This window comes from Triplophysa dalaica, chromosome 18, assembly GCF_015846415.1.
Source record: "Triplophysa dalaica isolate WHDGS20190420 chromosome 18, ASM1584641v1, whole genome shotgun sequence".
Lineage (NCBI taxonomy): Eukaryota > Metazoa > Chordata > Actinopteri > Cypriniformes > Nemacheilidae > Triplophysa > Triplophysa dalaica.
In genome coordinates this window covers 108,093-135,508 of record NC_079559.1, presented here as the reverse complement: position 1 = coordinate 135,508, position 27,416 = coordinate 108,093, and the positions used below count along the sequence as shown (strand labels likewise).

The 27,416-nt window shown below is 43.3% G+C and overlaps 1 protein-coding gene across 3 annotated transcripts in view; it reads left to right on the top strand.

Annotated features, from left to right (window-relative positions):
* The window catches only part of sema6a (sema domain, transmembrane domain (TM), and cytoplasmic domain, (semaphorin) 6A), a 33,280-nt gene extending 6,733 nt beyond the window's left edge, over window positions 1–26,547 (top strand). Inside the window, exons 2-19 of one of the 3 annotated variants that reach the window (XM_056772698.1) lie at window positions 6,694–6,839; window positions 8,469–8,586; window positions 10,471–10,534; window positions 10,813–10,875; window positions 11,314–11,415; window positions 12,865–12,955; window positions 13,654–13,773; window positions 13,921–14,009; window positions 14,482–14,699; window positions 14,944–15,075; window positions 15,664–15,810; window positions 17,246–17,419; window positions 18,057–18,197; window positions 18,272–18,349; window positions 18,937–18,995; window positions 19,632–19,652; window positions 20,961–21,086; window positions 24,020–26,547. In XM_056772698.1, the coding sequence (XP_056628676.1) occupies window positions 6,740–6,839; window positions 8,469–8,586; window positions 10,471–10,534; window positions 10,813–10,875; window positions 11,314–11,415; window positions 12,865–12,955; window positions 13,654–13,773; window positions 13,921–14,009; window positions 14,482–14,699; window positions 14,944–15,075; window positions 15,664–15,810; window positions 17,246–17,419; window positions 18,057–18,197; window positions 18,272–18,349; window positions 18,937–18,995; window positions 19,632–19,652; window positions 20,961–21,086; window positions 24,020–25,074 (2,898 nt within the window). In that variant the 5' untranslated portion in view covers window positions 6,694–6,739 and the 3' untranslated portion in view covers window positions 25,075–26,547. Of the gene's footprint in view, window positions 1–6,693; window positions 6,840–8,468; window positions 8,587–10,470; window positions 10,535–10,812; window positions 10,876–11,313; window positions 11,416–12,864; window positions 12,956–13,653; window positions 13,774–13,920; window positions 14,010–14,481; window positions 14,700–14,943; window positions 15,076–15,663; window positions 15,811–17,245; window positions 17,420–18,056; window positions 18,198–18,271; window positions 18,350–18,936; window positions 18,996–19,631; window positions 19,653–20,957; window positions 21,087–24,019 lie in introns of all 3 variants that reach the window. The other 2 variants (XM_056772697.1, XM_056772699.1) reach the window with 2 other exon arrangements.
* The last annotated feature ends 869 nt before the right edge of the window (window positions 26,548–27,416 follow it).

Genomic DNA, 27,416 nt, shown 5'->3' with positions numbered 1-27,416 from the left:
CTAAACACAATTTATCTGTTTGTGTGTGTGTGTTGAGACTAAACTTTGTATCTTTCTTGAGGTCAGAAATGCTGTTCGTGTGTGTGTCTGTTAGGGTTGTGACGGTGGTCATGACAACTGCGATGGTAAAGTGCCACCGGCGAAAGGGTGCACGTCACACACTGTGAGAAATATAAGTGTAGTAATAATGACAGTTGCGATAAGGAATGATATTTATTTTCTTTAGTTGTGGAGGGTTTTATTTAAAAGATTTGACATGAATACAGAAATGATTAGAATATGTTTTCTGTTCGACAAAACCCGGTTGATTCTGCGGGTTCTGTAATAGATCTTGTTGTGAAATGAACGGTTACATAAAATCAAAACTATGACCTGCTTACTTGGTATTGGAGTCGGTGCGGAGAAACATCTTCACATGCGCTCTGAGCATCTTCTGTGCGGCCTTACACATCTGGACAGTGTCAACGTGTTCGTTTTACATCAACCAATAGGAAAGTCACTTTTAAATGGTAATCTGAATACGAAAGCTGATGTTTCAAATGGGATGTAAGGGTTAAAATGTGAAAGTTGTCTCAGCCACAAACGCTTTTTTTATTCCATATTTCACTTTCTGATATTATGAATGTTTTCATTATTTACTGATGTTTATTGAAATGTTTTATTTGATGTAGTATACCGTTTCACTGACGGACGTGTCCATTAAACACGGACAGATGCTTCATCCTCTTTTATTTCATCTATCAGATTTCTAAATGTAGGCCTTTTTAATTAAGGTCTATATATATACTTCTCTTCCACTCGTCATGTGGTTGCTTCTCGCAAATATAATCATGTCATTTTTTTATGTTCTTTATATATTATTTAATACTGTATTGTGTGTGTTGGTGATGTGATAATAAAGTCCTTCAGTTTGTCTGCACTGCTTCTTTTGTTTGGGATCAGACGAGAACACGTGAACATAGAGAACTAGACCACGAGCAAAATCAAATCACAAGTTGACTTATAATAAAGCCCAGAAAAAGAAAGTGAATGTTGATGAGAGGCTGGAGGAGCATGTCTCCAGCGAGGTCTTGTGTAATGGAGTTTTTCATGTGCTGATGGCATAGTTTGATGTTCGCTGCAGTTCTCCAGGAGATCTCACACATCCCTCTCTGTGCAGTCTTATTATTTCACTCTCTTAAAGGGACACTTCACCCAAACAGGACCATTCTGTCATCATTAACTCACACTCACATTGTTAAACTCTATACATTTCTTTGTTTCGACGAACACAGAGAAAGATATTTGGAAGAATATGAGCCTTTTTCTGTTCTGGACATCATCCACCACCATAGTGTTCTGTTGATCTGTTGAACACATAATATAGAGATATTTTGAAGAATTTAGGAACACAAACAGTTCTGGAGCACCTTTGACTTCCATTAAATCTTTCCTACTATGGGAGTCAATGATGTCAGGGAACTGAAATTGCTAACATTCTTCCAAATATCTTTCTCTGCATTCCTCAGAATATTTATACAGGTACGAAATCACATGATGGCGAGCAAATGAGTTTTGGGTGAACTGTGTCTTTAAGGTGTATCAGGAAGTGAAGTGTATGTGTGATTGTAGGCATTGTGTTTGTTGTTTGTTTCTGTTGAGGCATGATTGACAGCAGACAATGGAAGTTCTATGTTCTGTGTTTTGATTACTGTGTGTACTGTACGCTGTCCTCCTCTGTGGATGCGTGATTGACAGAACCCGTTCTTCTCTTGAAGGTTCATCTCACAATGTTTCATGTGTTTTGCGGGTGAGAAGTGTTTTTCCCTGTGAGTTTACAGACGAGGTGAAGGTCATGGATGTATGTGGGAGCTCGCCATATATGAACCGTGTCACCCCATGGGGTTCAGCTAATTGGTGGTCCTGGATAGAACTGGTTTTCAATGGGTTCTGGACAAAAGCGCCAGTGTAGATCACGTGGGGGAGATGTGAAAGAGGGGCTCCCAGAGAGACGAGACGAGGGGCCCGAAACAAAGAGCTCAAGACGCCCCTTTACTGACCACAAATCAGCCCAGTGTTTGGCCTCAACAAAACTATCTGTGACCCACATAGCCGGCCGTGTGTGAAGAGCTCCTTTATTTCCCACAGCTGAGGTCTGTGTCTTCACGCTTCAGCGTTGATCTTCAGACGTCAGGATTTGTGTTCAAGTGATGGACATGAACACCTCTAATACTATCGATCTGATCCTCATTAACGCTAGCAGCGCTTCTGTTTACATCAAGACCACACCGCACATTTACATTCAACAGCTTCAGTCTGACTAACACAAAAGTGTGAAGTTTATATTCATGCTAGTGATTCACATGAAAATCAACATTTACAAGAAGAAAGTGATATCTGAAGATCGTCAGTGATGGAGGAATGAGAGCGTTCAGTGATTGTGAATCTTCTGTGGAGGAGTCGTGTGGGATGTGAGGAACCAATTCAACAAGAACGCCGACCGTTTTAGAAAGAAACACACATAATTTCACACATGACACCCAGTGTAAACCCAATCAATCTTACATCATATCCTGTGAGAATCTCTCTCGGTGTGTGTGTGCGCGCATGTACAGAATGTATCAGAATACACATATTGTGACTGTATTGATGTGAGGCTGGTGCATTATTCTACATGATCAAAATGAAAGAGTGAATGTGTTTGTGTGATGGTGTATGGAGAGATGTGTGTGTGTGTATCTGCTGATGGGGATGTTGTAGGATTTTGTGTCTTTAATCCCATTGAGTGAAATAAAGGAGCAGTACTTTAAATTGTAGTGCGGCTGCAGGCACGTCTGTTCTGTCAGATAAGAGACTTTAATCTGCTGCAGTGGGATTTACCTGAAACACGTCACTGTGTGCGTGTGTGTGTGTGCATGCGCGTGTGTGTTTGCGTGTGTGTGCTTGTGTGTGCGCATCTTAACCCGCTCCATACTTCATCAGTTAAGTACACTGGCCGGAGAGTTTCTTTTGTCCCAGACATTCCCAGAAACATCAGTAAGCATCTCATTAGCATTCGTATGTAAATTACAGTTCCAGCACATGTGAACGCACAGAATCACTGAATGAATCCCTCTTATACATAAACAACAAACGTCAGAATCTGTAGAAATCCTGAATTCATCAAATAAATAATATTTGTTACTAAATATTGTCACCTCAATCAGCACATTTGAAACAGATTCCGTCTGCATTTGAAGGTTTGGGATGTTTTAGTTCCTCATATGGCTGTGTGTATAAAGCCAGAAGAGTCACAGTACATCCAAAAATGTCATTTTCTAGTCCTTTTACATGCTCCAAATACATCACAAACAGCACGTTACAGAGACCCATATGATTATTGTGACACGACAAAAGACATTAGAACACATTATCATGAGAGATGTTGTCCACAATGGGTGACCCGTACAGACCGAGCAGGGTGTCATGTCGTGCCGCTGTAGACCCGGTGTAATGAGAATTCACTGTGATTTTAGTGTAGTTCTCGGGTTTGATTTCCATTCTCAGTTTTAACCCAAAGATCATTAAACTACAGCAGAGAGCATGCTGGTTATGGTTGAACTGAAGTCACTGTGTGTGATTGGTTTAGTTCTGAATGAGTTTATTATTCCCTGTCCTTCAGATATAAAACACATTTCATCATTACACAATATAACATGATGGAGGTTTCGGCTCGTGAGGGTTTTAATGAGTCCAGTGTTAAGAGCCCTTGATAGTGCACATCGAAGTGAACAAGAAACCAGATGCATTACTATAATAAAAAACTCAAGGCTTATAGTGTGATCAAATGTAGATGTTTTGTGATGTGATTTCAGTGTTGTGCGGTTATGTACAGAAGTGTGACTCTCTTAACATTTCTATCAGGTTTATTGTTTATATGAAAACAGAAGTGTTTGTAAAAGAACCGTAAGGTTTATGAATGTGGTTCATTCTCATCACGGTTGGATGTTGGGTGTTGTGTTGTTTTACATTATTATTCAAATATCTGTGTTTTCTGAAGCAGTTACATACAGAACTGCATCCAGTGTGGATCTTATCTTAGCGGATATTATGTCTGCCGTCTCTGAGACGCTCCCATTATCTCAGCGCTGAGACGGGGACGAGACGTTCGGTCAACAATGATAGATGACACAGACGGAAGCGAGTGAAATGAGATGTTCATGCGGCTCAGACCTGTTTGTGGGGAAAAAAAGCGATGTATATTTTCATTCATCTTGTGTCTTTCTTGACAAACGTTTCGTTCTTGACAATGAGTTCAAAATAAAGAAACATCATTGCATTATGTGTGAGGATTTATTCATAAAAAGTCTTTCTTATGATGTGATTGTTTTGGCCTTGAATGGTAAAGCGTCAGTAATGATATTGAGATGTCTTTACCCATGATAAACCTCTTTACATCAGTACAGATCGACAGCGTGTTTGACATGAGAGAACATCAGTGATATGACGTTATGATGAATGTAAAGTGATGTGATATGATATCTGCCCGCTCTTCACTTTCACATGAACAGTCTCAAGGCCATCAGATCATGTTCATGAGGAGATCTTATAACAGACTCGAAGTCAAAACTTGCTCATGATATCAGAACACAGTGATGTGGAGGCTGTAAGCAGATTTAACTCCACTTGATCTGCCACCAGAGGAGGTTTTGAGCTGAAGTGAAGTACAATCCTCTCTGAATCTCATTGTGTGCTCCGGGGTGAGATCAGACGAGAACCTCTGAAGAACATCACAATATTTCAAATATGCAAAGATTACTCACAACATATGGTCATGAGCTTGAATTAATGACACCTTAAAATCGGAAGAGAAAACACACACACACACACTCAATCACACTCACATGAGACCTCAGGTGTTTCTCCTGTGATTAAATATAGAGCAAAAGGAGACGCTGCATACACGATTCATCAATTCCTTCTCAAGATGACTTTTAGAGAGACATTGTTTTTGTCATAATTCACATCTGTGTTGTTAAATGATTTGAAAGATTAAAGGTATTTTTCTTCTTTATGCTCCCGTTGAGTATGAAATCATTTGCTTCGTTGTTGTTTTCTTCAGTTTCTGTATGCTCCTTATGAACAAATGCAACTCAGATTAGCTTTGATTATTCTGAGTGTAAAATGAAATGACTGGAGTGAATGAACCGATGGGTGGACTGTACTCACGTCACGCTGACGGTTCATTCAGCAGCTTTACTGGTGCAGACGTAAGAGAGAAAGAGAGAGAAACCTGCTGTGATCTATGACTCCACTCACTAAATGAAGGAGAAATCTCCATTAGATCAATTGGGTGACACGGCTGATATCAAGAGTCGCTCATCATAAACCTCTCTGATGCTGTAAAGAAAATGAGATATTGAACAGCCGTCGTGTGTCCTCACAGGAGATCTCTGGCTCTTGTAAATGTGTGTATGCTGGTGTTGTGTTGTGTGTTTGTTGTAGTTACTGAATACAGCTCATTCATTTGACTGAAGTAATTGAATGCTAAAGAGAAACTGAGAGGCTCATGGTTGATATTCTGTAGTTTGACAGAGAAGCTCGAGGTGTCTGTAGTTTGTGTTTGGATTTCTGAAGCTTTTGAGAATCTGACATCAGAGAACGTTATATGATGTCACCTGCAGTGCATCATGGGAGCAGTGTGTTGGTTAGTGAGAACAGTTTCTGAGAGATAAAACCACTGCTGTTATTTAAAACTGGAAAGTCAAGAAGAGATTTTGAAAAGCATTTCTTGTGTAGTATGAAGTAAAGGTTTGACAGTGTGTTGTTTGTGACAGCAGGATCGTGACTCATGTGTGATGTGAATGTGAAGATGTAGTGTAGAATCCAGCCGGATGAAGATGTGATGTGTGATGATGAATGTTGATGTGTCTGAGATGAAAAGGTTGTTATTGGACACACAGCTCACAGTCATTGCTGGTCAGCGTTGTGTTTACTGGGCTTTAGTTGATGACCAGCTGTGTCTCTGTCTTTGGGGAGGATCACAAACATCGTATGACTGACAGGTCATCTGGTGAAGTGATGCTTTCATTAATCTGAGCTCTGTTAGTCTGAATGAGACACGCCCACTGCTCGTGGTTCTCGTCCTGTCCTTGATTGGTTGTGGTGCTCCTGTCACTCAACACAGATTGTGTTCTTTGTGTTCTTTGCTGAAGGACGTCTGCTGGTGTTCTGCGGAATATTGTGTGTTGGGTTTGTGAGAGCAGAAGATGTTCAGCGCTGTGTCAGTGATGTGATGTTGTGTGATTTGAGTTTGTTCTTGTGTATCGCGCTCACACACACACACACACACACACACACCTGTTCTTCAGTCGATCACTGGACTGTCAAGCAATCTAAATCAATAGTCAAACCAGTGACAACATGACTCATGTGATTGCAGAACGCTGGAGGAGACACGGCTTCATTCACTCAACCTCTTCTTTCTTCATCTCTTTATATTTCACCGCTTCATTTCTTCTTTAGACAAATGTTTTGTGTGCTTTTTGAGCAGAAGTTGTGTTGATGTTGTTCTGTCTATCTGGTGTCTTATAGGCATCTGTAAATCAGAGCAAATCAATCCATCAGTCAATCATCAATCCATCAGTCATCAAATCAATCAAAATCAGTTAATGTGATTGCTCAGAGCATTGTCTGTGAATAATCTTTGTGTGTTTGTGTGTTTGTTGTATACAGGTTGAAGTTCAGAAGTGATCGTGTGGGACGCGGTGAGCAGGGAAAGATGCGTTTGGAGGTTTTGTTGCTGTATTTCTCTCTGCTGCAGACGGCTCGAGGCGCTTTCCCAGAGGACACAGAACCAATCACTATTTCACATGGCAACTGTGAGTAATGGAGTCTCTCTCTCTCTCTCTCTCTCTCTCTCTCTCTCTCTCTCTCTCTCTCTCTCTCTCTCTCTCTCTCTCTCTCTCTCTCTCTCTCTCTCTCTCTCTCTCTCTCTCTCTGTCTCTCTCTCTCTCTCTCTCTGTCTCTCTCTCTCTCTCTCTCTCTCTCTCTCTCTCTCTCTCTCTCTGTCTCTCTCTCTCTCTCTCTCTCTCTCTGTCTCTCTGTCTCTCTCTCTCTCTCTCTCTCTCTCTCTCTCTGTCTCTCTCTCTCTCTCTCTCTGTCTCTCTGTCTCTCTCTCTCTCTCTCTCTCTCTCTAACCCTATTGGCATGATAAAAGAAAATTTACATTGCCAAAGCACAAGATTAAATATAAACATGCAGAAATACAGATTAAGATCAAAAATAAGATAGAATAAAATTAAAAGTCTATAAGTAAAAATCTATATATATATACATCTCAATATAAACAGAAAAACAGTTTTAATTAAAGTTCTCAATAAGGGTGACAGTGTCAGTTTGTGTGTGTTGTCCTGTCAGTGTTGTGTTGTGTTGTGCTGTTTGTTCTTTGGTCGTGACAGGACTTGACATATCTTGCAGCAGGTTTGAGCTTCTTGACTTTTCTCCCAGTATGTATGAGATCTTGTCCTTTTGTTGAAACTGGTTTGTTGAAACTGGTCTCTCTCTCTCTCTCTCTCTCTCTCTCTCTCTCTCTCTCTCTCTCTGTCTCTCTCTCTATCTCTCACTCTATGTCTCTCTCTCTCTCTGTCTCTCTCACTCTATGTCTCTCTCTCTCTCTCTCTCACTCTCTCTCTCTCTCACTCTATGTCTCTCTCTCTCTCTCTCTCTCTCTCTCTCTCACTCTCTCTCTCTCTCTCTCTGTCTCTCTCTCTCTCTCTCTCTCTCTCTCTCTCTCTCTCTGTCTCTCTGTCTCTCTCTCTCTCTCTCTCTCTCTCTCTCTCTGTCTCTCTCTCTCTCTCTCTCTCTCTGTCTCTCTCTCTCTCTCTCTCAAGATTCAAGATTCAAAGGAGCTTTATTGGCATGATAAAAGAAAATTTACATTGCCAAAGCACAAGATTAAATATAAACATGCAGAAATACAGATTAAGATCAAAAATAAGATAGAATAAAATTAAAAGTCTATAAGTAAAAATCTATATATATATACATCTCAATATAAACAGAAAAAGAGTTTTAATTAAAGTTCTCAATGAGGGTGATAGTGTCAGTTTGTGTGTGTTGTCCTGTCAGTGTTGTGTTGTGTTGTGCTGCTTGTTCTTTGGTCGTGGCAGGACTTGACATATCTTGCAGCAGGTTTGAGCTTCTTGACTTTTCTCCCAGTATGTATGAGATCTTGTCCTTTTGTTGAAACTGGTCAAAGTCTTTGTGTAAGTTTGTAAACTGGGGGAAGAATGTTTCTCTGATGTGTGTGTAGTTGGGACAGGAGAGGAGAAAGTGCAGCTCTGTTTCCACTTGATTGTGTGTGCACAATCTCTCTCTCTCTCACTCTATGTCTCTCTCTCACTCTCTCTCACTCTCACACACTCTATGTCTCTTTCTCTCTCTAGATTGACTAAAGATTAGTTTTATATCTTGAATGATATTTCAGCTTGATCTTCTTCCTCATCCAGATACAAAACAATATCCAGCATTCGTTGGACACAAACCAGGCAGAAACAACACACAGCGACATAAACTGGACATTCAGCTGATTGTGATTATGAATGGGACTCTGTATATCGCTGCCAGGTGAGTCTGCTGTTTCAACACAACCATAGATTGTCCAGATTGTTGGCATGGTAACCAGATGTCCTTCCAGTTCACCAGCATACGGACATGAAATAACATGTTGTATGAGTCCAACATGATGTTTCTTTACATGGAAATACAAACGACAAATGCCAGAGTTATTACTGCTGTACACTACACAATACACGTCACTTCAGTTCAATGTAAAGTAATGTAGTGCAGCGCAGTTGTGTAGAGTTGTGCTGTGTGATTATTGTATTTGATCCTGTAGAAAACGGACAGACTTGATGAAATATGATGACAGTATGTTTCTACTCAGATTACTTCCTCAAGCAGATGGTTTTTGTGATTATTGGCTAAAGTTGAAATCCAGTGATTAAAATATTGTGCAGAACACACACACACACACACACACACAGATGTCAGATGGTAGAAATGAGTTGATTTACAGTCTCACGTGTTGTCATATTGTGTATTGTGTATGAATGTTGGAGCTCAGTGATGTCGTCTGGAGGTATCGCCCCTCACACCACCCAACATGTAGGACATTATTCACATTCCACAGACACACACTGCAGCGCACCATAGCAACACAACCCCCCCCCACACACATACACAATATCCTATGATGAGAGCTTCTGCGGATGTCAGAACACACAAATGACACCGAAAAAAACTCATGAGAAAGTTCAGGACCAGCGCTGGTGGATTACAGGAAGAGTGTGTGTGTGTGTGTGTGTGTGTGTGAGTGTGAGTCTGAGTGTGCGTCTGTGTGTGTGTGTGTGTGTGTGTGTGTGTGTACAATAGGATCAGATCATGTATGATGTTGTTATGAAAGGTGGAGCTAAGCACGGGGGGTTGTGATGTTTCTTCATTTGTGTAGATTGACAGGTCTGACACGCATACCAATGAGATATTTTCTGTGAGAGTGTTTGACAAAAGGCCACCAGATGGACAGCGCTGGCCCGTGATGGACCCGCATGAGAAACACATTCCACCGCACAAAGAGCTTCTGTTGAGTCTCTCTGTACCTCACAAACGCACACATGCAGGTTTATTCAGTGCTTCTCCTTCAAACACCAGTTTCACAACAGCAACATCAAGCTGTCAATCACGACGTTGATCATGAGAAAGCAAAACACTGATGAGGAGGATGTATATATGTGTGTGTGTGTGTTTGAGAGTGTGTGTGTGTTTGAGAGAGATTGTGTGTGTGTGTTTGAGAGTGTGATTTTAGGTCTCTGTCACACTGGATGCAGATGTAGTGGTGTGTGTGTGTGCGCGTGTGCATGTCTGTGTGTGTGTGCGCGTGTCTGTGTGTGTGTGGGCGTGTCTGTGTGTGTGTGTGTGCGCGTGTCTGTGTGTGCGTGTCTGTGTGTGTGTGCGCGTGTGCGCGTGTCTGTGTGCGCGTGTCTGTGTGTGCGTGTCTGTGTGTGTGTGCGCGTGTCTGTGTGTGTGTGCGCGTGTCTGTGTGTGTCATTGCAGGTCTATGTCACACTGGATGCAGGTGTGTTTTATGTATGTGTGTGTGTGTGTGTGTGTGTGTGTTTGGGGTTTTTTTTCGTAATGTTATGGGTTATAAAACCAAACAAACCGATCTGTAGATGTTTTCACAAGTTAGGGTCCTGTTTTGTAAACTGTCTCAGATTGAAAAAACCTGTCAGTTGTCGACCATAAAGAAATGAGAGTTTATTCATATGAAAGAATTTCCAGACTTATCTCGGTAAGCATGAGCACCGTTGAGAGAGATGTGAGAAGACCTGGTGGTTTTTCTGGACATTTCTCTGTTTAATCTTGTGGTGTCAAGGAAACGCTGGAGCTGTGAGAATGTTTGATGTTAAATCTGATCCATGAGAATCCAATGAAACCTTCATGTCTTCACAGGGATCACATTTACACCGTGGACATCGAGACGACTAACACAAACACAGAGATCTTTTTCAGCAAGGTGAGTCTTCCTTGTGTTTCTGTCCTTCATCTTAATTACCTGGCAGCGACTCTGTGACCTCACTAATCACATGATCCAATCAGGACTCGCTGTCATGCGTCATCTGAGCAGAATCTACAGAAACACCACGAGCCCGAGAGAGATCCATGAAGGGCTCAATGACATTGTCTTGTGTTGTGGTTTTATTCATGCGTTGGTCTGACAGCACAGGACCACACATTACACGTGTAACACTGTACCTCAACATACACATCACTGTTCATCTCTCCCGTCCACAGAAACTCACCTGGAAGTCCAGACAGGCCGACGTGGACACCTGTAGAATGAAAGGCAAACACAAGGTACAGTGAACACACACACACACACACATGTTGGTATTGGTGGTTTACAGGGACACTCCATAGATGTAACACATGTTATAGTGCACAAACTGTATATTCTATCCCCTAACCTTAAGAATCATTCAAAAGTTTCTGCACTTTTACATTTTTAATAAAACATATTTTAGTATGTTTATTTCACGTTTATAATTATAAGGACATCCGCATGTCCTCATAATGTAGGGGGCGTGGCCAAACACATGAATACACACCGCATTGTAATGGCCTGTGCGTCCTTATAATGAAGGTCAAACCAGTGCTCACACGCACGCACGCACACAGTGAATACACACACACTGTCAGCTGTGGCTGCTCACTAAACTCTCAAAAGCATGAATGAAGTTTCTTCAGGTTTTGTTTTGAAATGGTCTGATGTTTCTCCTCTTGTGTTTTGTTCAGGATGAATGCCACAATTTCATCAAAGTTGTTCTACAGCAGAACGATGATTCTCTGTTTGTGTGTGGAACAAACGCTTTCAACCCGTCCTGTCGAACCTACAAGGTAAGACTTCTGTGTTGTTAGGTTAAACTGTGATTAGACTCGTGTCCGTGTTTAAGGCTTCATAGCTTTCTCTTTCTTTAGATTTGCTCTGTGACCTAACCTTCTCTTTATCTGCAGTTTGTGATTGAATCTTGGAGTGAATCATGTGGTTGTTCAGAGAGTCATTTGTGTGTGCAGTAGAGTATTGCAGGACATCCACACTGAGGCACAGATGTTCTCCCCACGGATCTGGTGCGCTCCACGCTGTCCTGTCCACCTTGGCCGTGGTTCTGTTTTCCATCTCCCCGGTGTGACAGTTGTGAAAAAGTGTCTGTTTCAGGGCCAAAGTCATTAAACATTAATCATCATCAGTAAGAGCTGTGACCCATCTGCGGCCCGCTCTCCCTCACACACACACACACACACACACACATGCACGCACCCACACAGACACACACACATGCACACATGCACACACACCCACTCACACACATGCACACACAGACAGACACACACACGCACTCACGCACACATGCACACATGCACGCACACACAGACACACACGCACACAGACAGACAGACACACCCACTCACACACACATGCACACACACGCACGCATGCACACATGCACACACAGACAGACACGCACGCACGCACACACACAGACACACACACACCCACTCACACACACATGCACACACAGACAGACACACACACACATGCACGCACTCACAGACACACACTCCCTCATGCACGCACTTACAGACGCACATACACTCACATACATACACCCGGACGCACAAACAGTCATGCATGCACTTATACACAGACGCGAACACGCATACATACACACAGACACACGCACTTACACGCACACACACACTTGTGTTGTGTCTCGTGTGCTGGTGTGGATTACATCAGCTGTTTTAATCACTATGTCTAGTATTTAACGTTTTTTTTTGATGTTATGATAACTGACACCAAACACACATGATGAAATGAGTCAAGATGAGATGGGACTGGAGTGTGTGTCACAGCTGTGCGTGTGAACATTTCTGCTGTCTGGGAATCTTTTCCTCCGATTGTGCAGCAGAAATAGCAGCATGAGGAAAGCTGTGACCTCACGTGACCTTCAACACAAGTCAACGTTACTGTCTCACATTCCCTTTCACTCTTCTTTCAGCTTAATTCCCCAGAGATGTTCATTGACAACAGCAGAGCTTCTGTGTGGGGGGATTATTATTGGATGAATGAGAGATGGGAATAGTAAATAAAACCAGCCATTGAGATGCCAAGAATGGGTTAGAGATGAAGTTTTAGTCCTGGCACGCTGCTTTATTTGTCACGATCTTTCGGCAGCACTTGAACATTCTCCAGACGCTCGTCCATCATTAGTGTGTAATTGCTGTAGGTGTTGAGGATGCTGTGTGGGCGGGGTTGACCTTTGACCTTTCTCTCCATTCCCACAGATGGACAGCTTGGATGCCATCGGCGAGGAAATCAGTGGAATGGCCCGCTGCCCGTATGATGCCAAACATGCCAACGTTGCCCTGTTTGCTGGTAAGCAGAAACAACACAAGATGCTCAGAGATCTGCTTGTGTGTTCAGTGTGTCTGTGTGTGCGCTTGTGTGTGTGTCTGTGTGGTCATAGTGTGTGTTTGTGCGTGTTTATGTTGTCAATGTGTTTGTGTGGTCGTTGTGTGTTTGTGTGTGGTCATTGTGTGTGTGTGCTTGTGTGGTCATTGTGTGTGTGTTTGTGTCGTCATTGTGTGTGTGTGGTCATTGTGTGTTTGTGTGTGTGGTCATTGTGTGTGTGTGTTTGTGTGGTCAGTGTTTGTGTGGTCATTGTGTGTGTGAAGTGTGTACATGTGTGTGCATGTGTGTTTATTCTGTGTTGATTGTTTATATGGATGAGTGATTAGTGACGGTCAGGAGTGTGTAGGGTGGAGGAACAGGAGGACCTCTCTGAGGCGCTGGTGTAGATCAGTTGGTGTCTGTGGGCGCTGGTGTAGATCAGTTGGTGTCTGTGGGCACTGGTGTGGGTGTTCTGGACACACATGACTGTATTGTGTAGATAGTCTGGGAGTCTCCCCTAAAATACATCTGAATAATAACTGAGACGGAAAATGCCGATGAGTCATGACAAGAGAACATTCCACTGAGAGGCCGAATGAAGTCCATCTGACTGAAAGTGTGATCGCTCTCATGAATCTGTGTGTGTGTTTGTGTAATGTTGTGATTGTTGTCTTCTTCTTTAGATGGGAAGTTATATTCGGCCACAGTCACAGATTTTCTGGCCATTGATGCGGTGATCTATCGCAGTCTAGGAGACAGTCCCACCCTCAGAACCGTCAAACACGACTCCAAATGGCTGAAAGGTGAGAAGAGCTTCAAGACACACCAACACGACCCGTGTTCATCTGATCGCAGCTGTGGAAGACGTGACAGAAAACAACACGCATGTAAAAACAGATTGAAGGAGTCATTGGTCAGCTCATCATGTGCTGTGTTGTGTTGTCCTTTAGAGCCGTACTTTGTTCAGGCAGTGCAGTATCACGAGTTCATCTATTTCTTCTTTCGGGAGATCGCAATGGAATACAACAGCATGGGAAAGGTACGGAAACATCTAAAACAGACAGGATGTGATGTCACTAGTCAACAGGAAATGGGCGTTTGAAATATCTGAGAGGCTCTTAATAGGGTTTGGTCAGGATGCAGGTTCTAAAAATAAGTGAAAATCATTCTGCAGACATTGTTTGGCATCTGAACCACAGACAGAATCACATCAGGGTCAGACATCTCTTCCTCAGCGGTGATGTGAAGGAAAACAGATCATTGTTCTCTGTTCACAGTCATTAGTCTGAGATATCACATCACCTTCAGCTTCTGTAGTTACAGTGTTTGAAGTCACTTACACACTCATTAGATAACTCTGAACATGTATGATCTCTGAATATGAGCAAACATGTCCACTGTGGAGTAAAAAGAGATGCTCACTTCCAGAACGACCAAACTTTACCTAATTTGTGTGAAAGTGACGGAGAGAAAACAACATCAGTACAATAGAGTTTTATTTTGATGAGCAGGTGGTTTTCCCGCGTGTGGCACGCGTGTGTAAGAACGACCGCGGCGGATCTCAGCGTGTGTTGGAGAAGCAGTGGACGTCTTTCTTAAAGACTCGACTCAACTGCTCCATCCCCGGAGATTCGCATTTCTACTTCAACATCCTGCAGGCTGTCACCGACGTCATCCACATCAACGGACGCGACGTCGTCATGGCGACCTTCTCCACACCATATAACAGGTACCGCCGGCCATCAACTAGATGTGATCGACAGTCTGCGCTCGCAGGCCACATAAAGACGACATAAGCAACATTCCAGTAATGAGAAGTGAGAGAACGCTCACACAATGAGGCGTTTGATTCTGACCCACAGCTTCTCTCACATCAACACACAATCACAATTCTCATCTTGTGTCTGTGAAACTGTCAGAAACCAGTGAATCACAGTTCTGTTATGAGCGCTGGAATAAAATGTGTGTTTCAGTATCCCAGGCTCAGCCGTCTGCGCTTACGACATGAGCGACATCGCCACGGCCTTCACAGGACGCTTCAAAGAGCAGAAATCACCCGAGTCCACCTGGACTCCAGTTCCTGAGGAGAAAGTGCCCAGACCCAGGTATCGTCTGACCACAACCCCTCCAGTTCTTCTGTTTAACACACACATAGATATTTGGAAGAATGTGAGCTGCCGACAGTTCTGTGACGTCATCCACTGTCGTAGTAGAAACAAGTCTTGTGTCATTATTTTCTTCTGCTGAACACAACAGGAGATACTTTGAAGAATGTAGGAAAGAAAGCAGTTCTGGAGGACCGTTGAGCACCAATTTATTTTTACCTACCACGGCAGACGTCCCAGAACTGTCGGCTGCTCACATTCTTCCAAATATCTTCCTGTGTGTTTAACAGAACAAAGAAACGTAGACCGGTTTGGAACAACTCGTGACAGGATTTTCATTTTTGGGTGAAGTGTCCCTTTAAGATGTGATGCTCAGATCGGTCAGATCTGTCATGTGTAGCACAGAACTAATCTGAATCTGTAATTCATGTCAAAGATCTTCTTCCTCACGGCCTTGGGTTGTGTTGTGTTATGTGTGTTATTCTGTGAGTTTTCTTTGTTGGTGGATCAAGAGGCAGTTTCTGACATTCAGATGAAGTCATTGTCGGTGGTCTCTGAGAAATCCTCTGTGTATGTGTGTGCGTTCAGGCCTGGCGTGTGTGCGTCTGGAGAAAGGTTCAAAGTGTCCAATGAGTTTCCCGACGAAACGCTGAACTTTATCAAGATCCACCCGCTGATGGACGAGGCCGTGCCCTCCATCACAAACCGGCCCTGGTTTCTGAAAACGATGGTTCGGTGAGTGTTCACGTCAGGTCAAAGGTCGCTTTTACACACAATTAACATGTGAATGAGACACACGGGTCATGTTATTATGAATCTTGTCCCATCCTCATTTAAATGAATGCATACATTTGTCAATCTGCTGGGATCCAACCCATGACCTTGGTCTTCCTCACGCCACGCTGTTACCCCTGAGACACAGGATGACTCATAATTCATTGATGATCCAATCATTTCTCATTTCTGACATTGAAGTTTAGAGATGCTTAAGCATGTCATTTACTCTGACCAACACTTCAGACTCTTTCAACATTTTTCAGAAGCAAATATATATAAATACATAGTGTGTTATTGAAAACAGGCATGATGAAGCTGTGTGTACGTGTGTGTGTACGTGTGTGTGCATGTGTTTGTGGATGTGTGAGTGTGTGAGTGAGTGTGTGAGTGTGTGTGTGAGAGAGTGAGTGAGTGTGTGAGTGTGTGAGTGTGTGAGTGAGTGAGTGAGTGTGTGTGTGAGAGAGTGAGTGAGAGAGTGAGTGAGTGAGTGTGTGAGTGTGTGAGTGAGTGTGTGAGAGAGTGAGTGAGAGAGTGAGTGAGTGTGTGAGTGTGTGAGTGTGTGAGTGTGTGAGTGAGTGTGTGAGTGTGTGAGTGTGTGAGTGTGTGAGTGTGTGAGTGAGTGAGTGAGTGTGTGAGTGTGTGAGTGTGTGAGTGAGTGAGTGAGTGAGTGAGTGTGTGAAAGAGTGAGTGAGTGTGTGAGTGTGTGAGTGTGTGAGTGAGTGAGTGAGTGAGTGAGTGAGTGAGTGTGTGAGTGAGTGAGTGAGTGAGTGAGTGAGTGAGTGAGTGTGTGAGTGAGTGAGTGAGTGAGTGAGTGAGTGTGTGAGTGTGTGAGTGAGTGAGTGAGTGTGTGAGTGTGTGAGTGAGTGTGTGAGTGTGTGAGTGTGTGTGAGTGTGTGAGTGTGTGAGTGTGTGAGTGTGTGAGTGTGTGAGTGTGTGAGTGAGTGAGTGTGTGAGTGTGTGAGTGAGTGAGTGAGTGAGTGAGTGAGTGAGTGAGTGAGTGAGTGAGTGAGTGAGTGTGTGAGTGTGTGAGTGTGTGAGTGTGTGAGTGTGTGAGTGAGTGAGTGAAAGAGTGAGTGAGTGAGTGAGTGAGTGAGTGAGTGAGTGAGTGAGTGAGTGAGTGAGTGAGTGAGTGAGTGTGTGAAAGAGTGAGTGAGTGAGTGAGTGTGTGAGTTCATATGAGTGCATGCACCTGTGTGTGTGTGTGTGTGTGTGTGTGTGTGTGTTTATTTACTCTGTGTGTGTGTGTATGCGAGCGTGTGTGTTTGGGAAGGCGTGCATGCGTAAGCCTGACATGTATTTACCTAGTGGTTTGAAAGGATTCATCTAGTGGAATGAAAGAGTTTGATGTCTGTAGTGAGAGCATTATAACTCTCCATCTGTGTCGTATCTTCAGATATCGTCTGACTCGTATCGCAGTGGATAACGCCGCCGGTCCTCACCGTAACCACACCGTTGTTTTTCTGGGTTCTGAGCGAGGAATCATTCTGAAGTTTTTGGCTAAGATGCGGAGCGGCTTTCTCAATGACAGCCTGTTTCTGGAGGAGCTGAACGTCTACAACCCTGACAAGTGTGTATTCTGTTAAGACTGCTTCATCCGGTCACAGGCGGTCGCAAAATGAAAGAGAACGCTGTGGAAACTCATCTACCACGAGGTCTTGACCAAACAAACAGTGAATGATGAAAGAGAAGCAGACATCTGTCATTACACTCACTGATGTGGATGTTTTGAGATGTCATACACACCTTTATTTTTTCTTATATTTTTCTTATACGCCACAAAAATGCGCATAATACAGCACACTATTTATATTCCATATTATATATCAAGGTCAGTCTTTAACATTCTAGCGACATTATTCAGCCTTAATTTCCCCCATTAAAGGGAAAGCGAGCAATGAATAATGAGAAATATATAGTATATGGATGAATAAAAAGGAGAAACTAAATTAATAACAGAAGATTCAATTGAAAAACGAGATGAATAAAGAGAAATAGTATTAGTAATATCTTAATGAAATATTTTATAATATTATGGACACACCTATATTTAAATGAAACGCAGTGATGTCATCATCTCATCACAGTTCTGAAGCACATGACGTCCGTTATGAATATATGATTACTGATCAAATGTTTAGTTTATTATTAACATGATCTGTCATGACTGGACGTGTTGAGTGAGAAGGTCTGTATGATGTGTTCAGGTGCAGTATTGATGGAGTGGATGACAAACGCATCATCAGCATGCAGATCGACCGAAGGAGTCACTCTCTGTTCGTGGCGTTCTCCTCGTGTGTGGTCAAAGTTCCTCTTTCTCGCTGCCAACGACACGGAAAGTGTAAAAAGTAAGTCCAGACCGAACACTTCATCCAAACTTACGCTGTGTCCCCGATTAACCCTTGGCATGTGTCTCTCAAAGGTCCTGTATCGCCTCCAGGGACCCGTACTGTGGTTGGGTGTCAGACGGCGCCTGCAGAGAAATCACATCTGACACAAAGTACGCCGCTTTACTCTCAGTTCTGTAATTAGGGTTCAGCCCAGCCAAAAAATGATGTCAGTTTACCCACAATCCTCCGCATGCCAGTGATGTGATGGTGCTTTGAAGTGGTGCAAGGTCCATCATTCATCACTATATGTAGATGTGATGTCAAGCAGCTGATGATCTTTGAGAAGAGTGTTCTGTGATGGTTATTATTTCTGAAGTTCTCTCCCTTTGGAACGTGAACCCACGATCTGACTGATGCTGTGCTGCATCTCAGGGATTATGTGGCTATGATCAGTGTGGTTTGTGACCGCCGTGGAAAGACTTTTTGGACTTTTCTGATGTTTTGCCCGACGCTTCATAAAACATTTTCCATAAACTGAGCTCTGGAGGAAAAGACCATGTCATTGATGTCGTTGTGTTTTTATGTTTTATGAGATGAGAATGCTTACATGATATTCTTTGGGAAATGAAGATGATGTATGTTCAGATTGTTGTTGTTTTGTCAGGAGTTGAGTCTGTTCAGATTGTTGTTGTGTTATAGTTTTATTCAAACCTTGATTATTATTGAAGGTAAAGTGTGTGTGTGTGTGTGTGTGCAGATCATCTTTTGAGCAGGACGTGCAGCAGGGCAACACAGATGGACTGGGGGACTGCCAAAGTAAGCAGAACCTGTTTACTGAGAGCTGTGGACATGACAAGAACCTCACAAACAGCTGCAGACACACACTCACCAACCCCCACACACAAACACACTCACACACACACACAAACACACTCACACACACACACACACACACACGCACACACACACGCACACACACACTCTAACAGACACACACACACACACAAACACACACACACTCTAACAGACACACACAAACACACACACACACACACACACACGCACGAACACACACTAACAGACACACACACACACTCTAGCAGACACACAAACACACACACACACACACTCTAACATACACACACAAACACACACACACACACACGCACACACACACAAACACTAACAGACACACACACAAACACGCACTCACAAACGCACACACACTCTCTTACACACACACACTCACACACGTGTATACACTCGGTCATATGATGGATTCCTCTGTTGTTAAAGTACAGATAATGTTGATCTTCTTCTCTTCCTCACATTTATTCACATATGGAACATGTTCTTATCTTATGTGATGTGTTCAGGTCTATGTTAGAGTCTAAATCTTCAGAATGAGTCTTTACACCGACTCTAATGACTGTTTCTTTTTTTAATTCTTAGATTCCTTCGTGGCTCTTAATGGTGAGTAAAAACAGATGAGGCTCATCAAACATTCACCTTTTTCTCTGGAAGTCAGTGTTTCATTTTTTTCATCTATTAGACCTTCAGTCCATCCTTCTCGGTCTGAGTGATATTACACAGAATCCTCCAGGTGGTCAATTTGATTTGTTTTTCTGTGTAGAATGAGTTTGTGCGTTACAGTTAGATGAATCCAGACCCCGCCCATTCTGACCTGCCATCTCCTGATTGGCCGGATGTCTGTTCATTATTGAAGGTTTTGTAGGTCAGATGTAGTTAAATGCAAAAGACCAGAAATGATTCATGAAACAATGCTTGATGGTTTAAGTGTGTTCATGAGAACATGTTTCATCACAGTCCTGTAATCCACATTAATTACATGTGTGTGTGTGTGTTTCACACTCAGCAGAATGTGTGCCCTATATACCCTAATGTTTTTATGATGAAGCACATCACTATACTGTACTATACCCTCTCTCTCTCTCTCTCTCTCTCTCTCACTCCCTCTCGCTCTCTCTTTTTCTCTCTCTCTGTCTCTCTTTCTCTGTCTCTGTCTCTCTCTCTCTCTCTATCTGTCTTTTTCTCTCTCTTTTTCTCTCTCTCTCTCTGTCTCTCTCTCTCTCTCTCTCTCTCTGTCTCTCTCTCTCTGTCTCTCTCTCTCTCTCTATCTGTCTTTTTCTCTCTCTTTTTCTCTCTCTCTCTCTCTCTCTCTCTCTCTCTCTCTCTCTCTCTATCTATCTCTCTCTCTCTCTGTCTCTCTATCTCTCTCTCTCTCTCTCTCTCTCTCTCTCTCTCTCTTGTTCTCTCTCTCTCTCTCTCAGCGTATGTGCAGGTTGGCAGTTTAGAGATGATTTTTGTAAGGAGCTGTCATCATCCGCCAGGTGTGTCACACTTTTCTGTGGCTCTTCCTCCGGCTGTGGAAAATGAATTATAAAATAACACTGTCACAGTAATCTCAGCCCACAGCGCTTTCTTAAATAAATCATTTTAATGGCTTCGGCAGGGACCCGCGGTGAACAACAACCACTGCCACAGCAGAGCATTTATGTGTCCATTAAAACATGTGACGTGTCAGTAGCGCTCGGCTGTCCTCCTGCTTTTCTTCAGTATTTATGTGTTTGTGTTTATCCGTCTGAAGCGCTGGGATGAAAACACAAATAAACTCAGCCCTGCTGCATTTCAGAGTGACCTCATCCTCAGGTTTATGTGATGTATTGAATGGTGAAGGATGTGTGTGTGGAAGATCAGATTCAGACAGACGGTTCACACCTTTATTAGGTCAGAGACACTCATGTGTTTGTACTTCAGCAGGACTTCTCACCACCCCCCCGCCCGCTGCCGGCGGTCCGCTTGGTCGGGGTCGTATGGTCAAGCCGAAGGACCCACCCCTGCCCACTGATACGAGGGATCCGTATGTGTCGCAGACTGAGAACGCGGGTAAGCCTTGGAACGAGAAACTGTTTGTCCTGTGATGGTCTGTTTCCAGCTGTTTCATGAACCCAACGCTTCAGGAACACACACACAGAGAAAGAGAGAGAGAGAGAGAGAGAGAGATACACTATAATGTCCACATTCTTCATGACCTTCAACATGTTCCTCTGCACAGAAGTTTCATATGATGGTGAATCTCTCTCTCTCTCTCTCTCTCTCTCTCTCTCTCTCTCTGGTTGTGTGTTTATGGATGTTTGGGATCTCTTCATACAGTATTTAGTTGAATTGGGTGTCAGCTGGAATCAGACCATGTGTCACATTCATCGCTGCCTCAGTTACTGTGTTTTTTCCACGGTACTCATACCAGGCTCATTTGTGACAGCTTTCTATATTAACGCTTTTATTGGTGTGACGTGCAGATGTTGTGGCTTTTATTCACAACCGTGTGCTGTATGATTATATTTTGACGCATGGCTTTTCTTTTTGCTGAATTTTGTGGCGCAGATTTTTCTTTGCTGCTTTACATAAGAAGTGTTATGAATATTCATGCAGCCCCTCCCCTGTCCACCTCCCCCCCCCCCCGCTGTTTGTGTCTCTATTGACGGGTGAGATGTACTGTGAAACATGACAAACAATGTTATAATGTCAAGAGGATATGTGACCTGACAATCAAACACAAGGTTAGTGTTGATATAAAACAGCAGCTCCTCATTCAGATCATCTGAAGAACTTGATTCAGATTGTGGTTCTGCTGTTTAATTCAACAATGTTCACAGTGCATTAGTGCCCCCCCACCTCACTCATGCATCTGCTGTCATTGTGACCTCTCGTGATCTATCGTTCCAAGGCTGAAGCTCTACTGTAGCCGAAGCGTTTGACTAAACCTTAATCTGTGTGTGTGTTTGTGTGTGTGGCTGTGTGTGTGTGTGTGTGTGTGTGGCTGTGTGTGTGTGTGTGTGTGTGTGTGTATGCGTGTGTGCATGCGTGTACGTGTGTGCGTCTGCGAGTGTGTGTGTGTGTGTGTGTGTGTGAGACACCCCCTGCTTAACCAATAGATGTGTCTCTCTCTCTCCCTCTCTTTAAGTGTCCAATTTATATGTGAATTATAATTGCGCTGTAGACGCACACAGATCTGTGATGTGAGTCTTTGGAGTGTGTGTGTGTATCTATAAGTCTAACCTGCATGACTCACTGAATGGACAGAAGAAATCAATTATCATAAATGTGTCAGCAGAGGATCTATGTGATCTGATTTTGACAGTGTTGTAAAATGAATATTAGAGCTTTTGTTTCAGACGTTTATTTAATAAATGTTTGTGGTTTTGTTATATCTCAAGTTCATGTGCAGAAGGAATATTTAACTGATTAGATTAGATTAGATTCAACTTTATTGTCATTACACATATACAAGTACAGTGTAACGAAATGTAGTTTAGGTCTAACCAGAAGTGCAATTAGCAAGTGCAGATATACAGTGTGAATAAATACAGAATACAATATTAGGAAAATAATTTACGTTGGGCATGTACTATGAAAATATGACAATCGGTATGTACTATGAACAATATATACAGAAGGCTATATACTGTGAACATTAATGTACAGGAGGTTATGAACAGATAACAATATAGACTATACAATAGTGCAAGTGACTTGAGTGTGCATTAGTTACAGACGGGTAACTGACACATCATATGTATTCACCTCATACGTCCACAGAGCTTTAATTAGATGTGTTGGTGGAGATGAATGTGGATTCTGAACATGTTTGAGTCTGTGAACATCAGATATTTGACTTTTATCATTGATAAAGACAGTGGCATATAATTCAGTTCGGTTTCATTTCTATGTTGCTTCTCAGAAAACAGTTTTACACGCAAGATTTATGTAGAAATCATCCCATAACAAAATAATGATATAGAAATGTAAAACTTCTATTCTAGTCATACGCAGAGAAGAATGTTTGAAAAGTTCATTGACACACTCTTCTCTCAGTCGTCTTCTTCTTCACTAACAGCTGCTATGATGTTGAGAAACAAGTTACTTCATATGTGAAAGATTCTGTGAGTCTCCACCAGACCAGAGCTTTTGTTATACAGACATCGCTTGTTTACAAGAGGGTTTAATAACTTGACTGCGTTGAATCTGATGTTGAACTGGAGCTTTATTGACCCTTCAAACATCTCCACCTGAACTCATTCAAGTCTTGTAGAGTAGACGTGTGAAAGAGAAACATCCAAACATCACACAAGAGAATGAGGTTTAACAGCTCTCAGATCCTTCAGATGATTCAGACGGTAGTAATGTGATGTAGAGAGACGTCATTCATTCAGTTTCATTACAAGAGCTCAAACAACAACATTAAACACAAACGACTGGTGTAACTGTCCCTGCGTGTGTTAATGCCTCTTTACTCCCCATCACAGAAACACACTGAATGTTAATGTTGTGTAATGGATGAGTTAAATATTGATTTGTGTGTGTGTGTTTGATGAATGGAGTGTTTCTCTTCTGGGAACACTTGATGTAAGTGTGATGCATTAAACCAAATTAAAATATGGTGACAGAGGTAGAAGCGTCTCAAAGGACACTTTACGCATTATATACACTCATCTCTACCGCTGTCATCTTGTTGGGTTATGTTTACATATCAGCTGATTGTTCTTTGAGTTTGTAAAATAACGTGACACTATGGCACCGTTTTTGGACCTGGGGGAGGGGTTTAAGCAGACCAGTTACAGTGCTTGCGGTCCATGTCGAACTGACGCGTTGATTTATTTTTTTGGAGAGGTGCACATCAGGATACGGCGTAGGTCCGACACAGAAGTATTAATCACTCTTTAGAGTGTAAAAACTCACAGTGTTGTTGTGTTTTGATTAGAGGTAAACATACAGGCAACAGGAAGAACATCTAACTCAGTTGTAAAATCTCTTTGCAGGTGTGATCCGAGAGACGTACCATCGGGATCGGGACGGGATGGTTCCTGTGACCCTTCTGGCCATCGCCATCATACTCGCCTTTGTGATGGGCACCATCTTCTCGGGCATTATTGTGTACTGTGTGTGCGACCACAGGCGGCGGGACTTCAATGTGCCCGTCCGCAAGGACAAGGACTCGGTTCAGTCCAGACGTGGTTCCATGAACAGCGTCACCAAGCTGACGGGTCTTTTCGAGACTCAAGGCAAAGATGGCTGTCCGGAGGCCATTCTCACCCCGCTCATGCACAACGGCCGTCTGGCCAACGGCAGGACGCTCATCAAAGCCGACCAGCATCCAGATCTGAGCGGCCTGCCCACGCCTGAGTCCACACCCCTTCAGCCTCGCCGCAAGCCCAGCCGTGGGAGCCGTGAGTGGGAGAGAAACCAGAACTTGATCAACTCCTGCACCAAAGACCTGGCGTCCGTGGGCTCCGCCGTCATCCCCACCGACCTGCCACTGCGTCCGTCTCCGGGTCACATCCCCAGCGTGGTGGTGCTGCCTCTTCCTCAACATCAGCAGGCCTACCAGCACGAGTACGTGGAGCATCCTCGTCGGGCGGATCTCTCGGATGACCCCGAAGCTACGCTGGAGTATAAATCGCTGAAAAGTGTGTCAGACGATGACGACGGTGCGCCGCCGCGGGTACCCCAGCGCGAGGCGTCTCTGACCGCCGCCGTTCCTCCGGCCGTCCCGCAGATGGGCAAGAGGATCGACGTTTACGCCCGAGCCTACCATGCCAGTTCGGGCCTCAAGAAACAACACAACACCAACTCGTCCAACTCCTCGCACATGTCCAGAAAGCACAGCTTCCACGTGGAGATGCCTCCGCCCGCTCCGCTGAGGGTGGACTCCATGCACGTCACCTCTCCGCCGCCGGTCCTCGGGCTCTCACGTCACCTCAACCTGAGCTCGTACGGCTCTCTGCCGCGCAGGCAGCTCAAGCCCGAAGTCCCTCCCAAACCCTCGCTGGTGTCTCTTTACACCAAAATCAAGTCGGGCGACTCATGCACATAATCCGTGCCCATCTGAACGCTGAAGTGCATCTGTTCACACAGCTGCGTGCTGGAAATGCAACTCTTTATTTCCTTTTTGTTTTTTACACCTTTTTGAGTCCGTGCGCGCGGACCTCGGGCTCAAGAGTTCCCGGACAGCAAACGTGCAACATGATCAGCACTTAGAAACGGAGATTCTGTCCGGATGAGAACGTGAGGTCACATCGCAACTGAGCGAGGCCGAACGAAACCACACGAGCCGCTTTTCCAGCACTTGGAACTGGAGCGCCTCTGGAGTTTACAACTGTGAAGAAACGTCAGTGTTAACGCTACTGGACGAAACAATCGAGTTCTACTGTAACTGACTGTTAATACTAATAACAGCTTGTATTTATTTCTTTTTGAATAAAGTGCTTTGGAGAAAGACAAACTGTTTTTAGGTTGAACAAGAGAAGAGTTTTCGTTTGAATGAAATTATTCAAAGTTCTTTAACTGGAGCCAGTACTGTACTTCTCAGACGGAGAGAAGTGAAGCCTCTGTTCCAGAGAGGATTGTGGGTAAATCTCACCTATACAGGAACATAAATCTCACAACAGTCAACGAGTCGCACTTAGAAAAACAACGTCTTTCATTTTCTTTTTGTTGATTGGTTTTGGTCTTTTTCTTCCACCTGTAAATGTGTGCCTTACACCCGAGTAGTGAAGAGTTTGTTAGCTGTTAACTGTTCTCTAACTGTAACCGATGATGATGATATTTGTTTTCTTTGTTTTGATTTGAAAAAAAAGAAAAAAACTACATTGTAATTGAAGAATGTTGATGTTGTCATTGTCAAATTGAACCACAAAAGATTCTGTGCTTGATTTCTCATTGTGCCAATCAAACGGTGGTGTGTTTCAGTTTTTCTTTTTTACTTTTCACCATGATGTTTTTACACTGTTTGGTAGATAAATTGATGTTTCTCCTCTTAATTCTGGCTGTTTTAAGGCAATAAGAGAATAACACACACACACACACAAGCTTTCTAATGTATTATGAACGGCTGTGAATACGGGCTGGCTCCTGTGTACACCTGCTCTCCAATAATATTAGAAGACTTCATGTTTTCAATGTTTGTGACAGATTGCAATTAATATAATTTTCTAACTCTATCATTGTAATGTAATATGAGCGATTGTTATTTAACTACACAGGTTTTATTAAACTTCTCACATGCTCTAGTTTTGACTTTAGATAGTTGAAGTGGCATCCATCTGAAAATTCCAGCCGTTGTTCTTCAGACGGTTCGTCCTGAGATCTCATCTCATGTCTCTGAACGGAGATTTCTGTGCCGGTGCCTTTGGACGCCTCTAGATTTCTGTTGGAATTCTCTCGACGGTGTGCAGTTTGTTCTCTTGTATGATGTTGTTTTGTCACGAGGTTCTTCAGGACCTCTTCCAAATCTGATTCACAGATAAATGTAAAGAAATTCTCTTTAATAAATGGATCAAACATTTCACTTCTTGTCACAGAGGTTTGCTTCTTTCTCAAAGGAGACGTTGCAGAATGATGCGAGGCCACAGAAAACCTTCCTGTCGCCAGGCTGACGGCTTCACGGTACTATGAACATTAAAAGATTTCAGATAAGCCGTCACGGGTGGACTGCGTTTTACAAAACAGTGGATTGTTTGACGTCTGTAAGCATGAAGAAATAGACTGATAACAATCGCTCACATCTCAGGTGTCTTTGTGTCTCAACAGGCCCCGTTTGCTCAGTGCGTTTATGAAGTCATTTTCTTCTCCTGATGTAGAACACTGACTCATATATCATCTGAATGAATTTGCCGTTCTGTGTCTGTCTGTCTCTGTCTGTCTCTCTCTGTGGCTGTCTGTTTATCTCTCTGTGTCTGTCTCTCTCTGTGGCTGTCTGTTTATCTCTCTGTGTCTGTCTCTCTGTGTCTGTCTCTCTGTCTTTCTGTGTCTGTCTCTCTCTGTGGCTGTCTGTTTATCTCTCTGTGTCTGTCTCTCTGTGTCTGTCTCTCTGTGTCTGTCTCTCTGTGTCTGTCTCTCTGTGTCTGTCTCTCTGTTTCTGTCTCTCTGTGTCTGTCTCTCTGTGTCTGTCTCTCTGTCTGTCTCTCTGTCTCTCTATGTCTGTCTCTCTGTGTCTGTCTCTGTGTCTGTCTCTGTGTCTGTCTCTCTGTGTCTGTCTCTGTGTCTGTCTCTCTGTGTCTGTCTCTGTGTCTGTCTGTCTGTCTCTCTGTGTCTGTCTCTCTGTTTCTGTCTCTCTGTGTCTGTCTCTCTGTGTCTGTCTCTGTGTCTGTCTCTCTGTGTCTGTCTCTCTGTTTCTGTCTCTCTGTGTCTGTCTCTCTGTGTCTGTCTCTGTGTCTG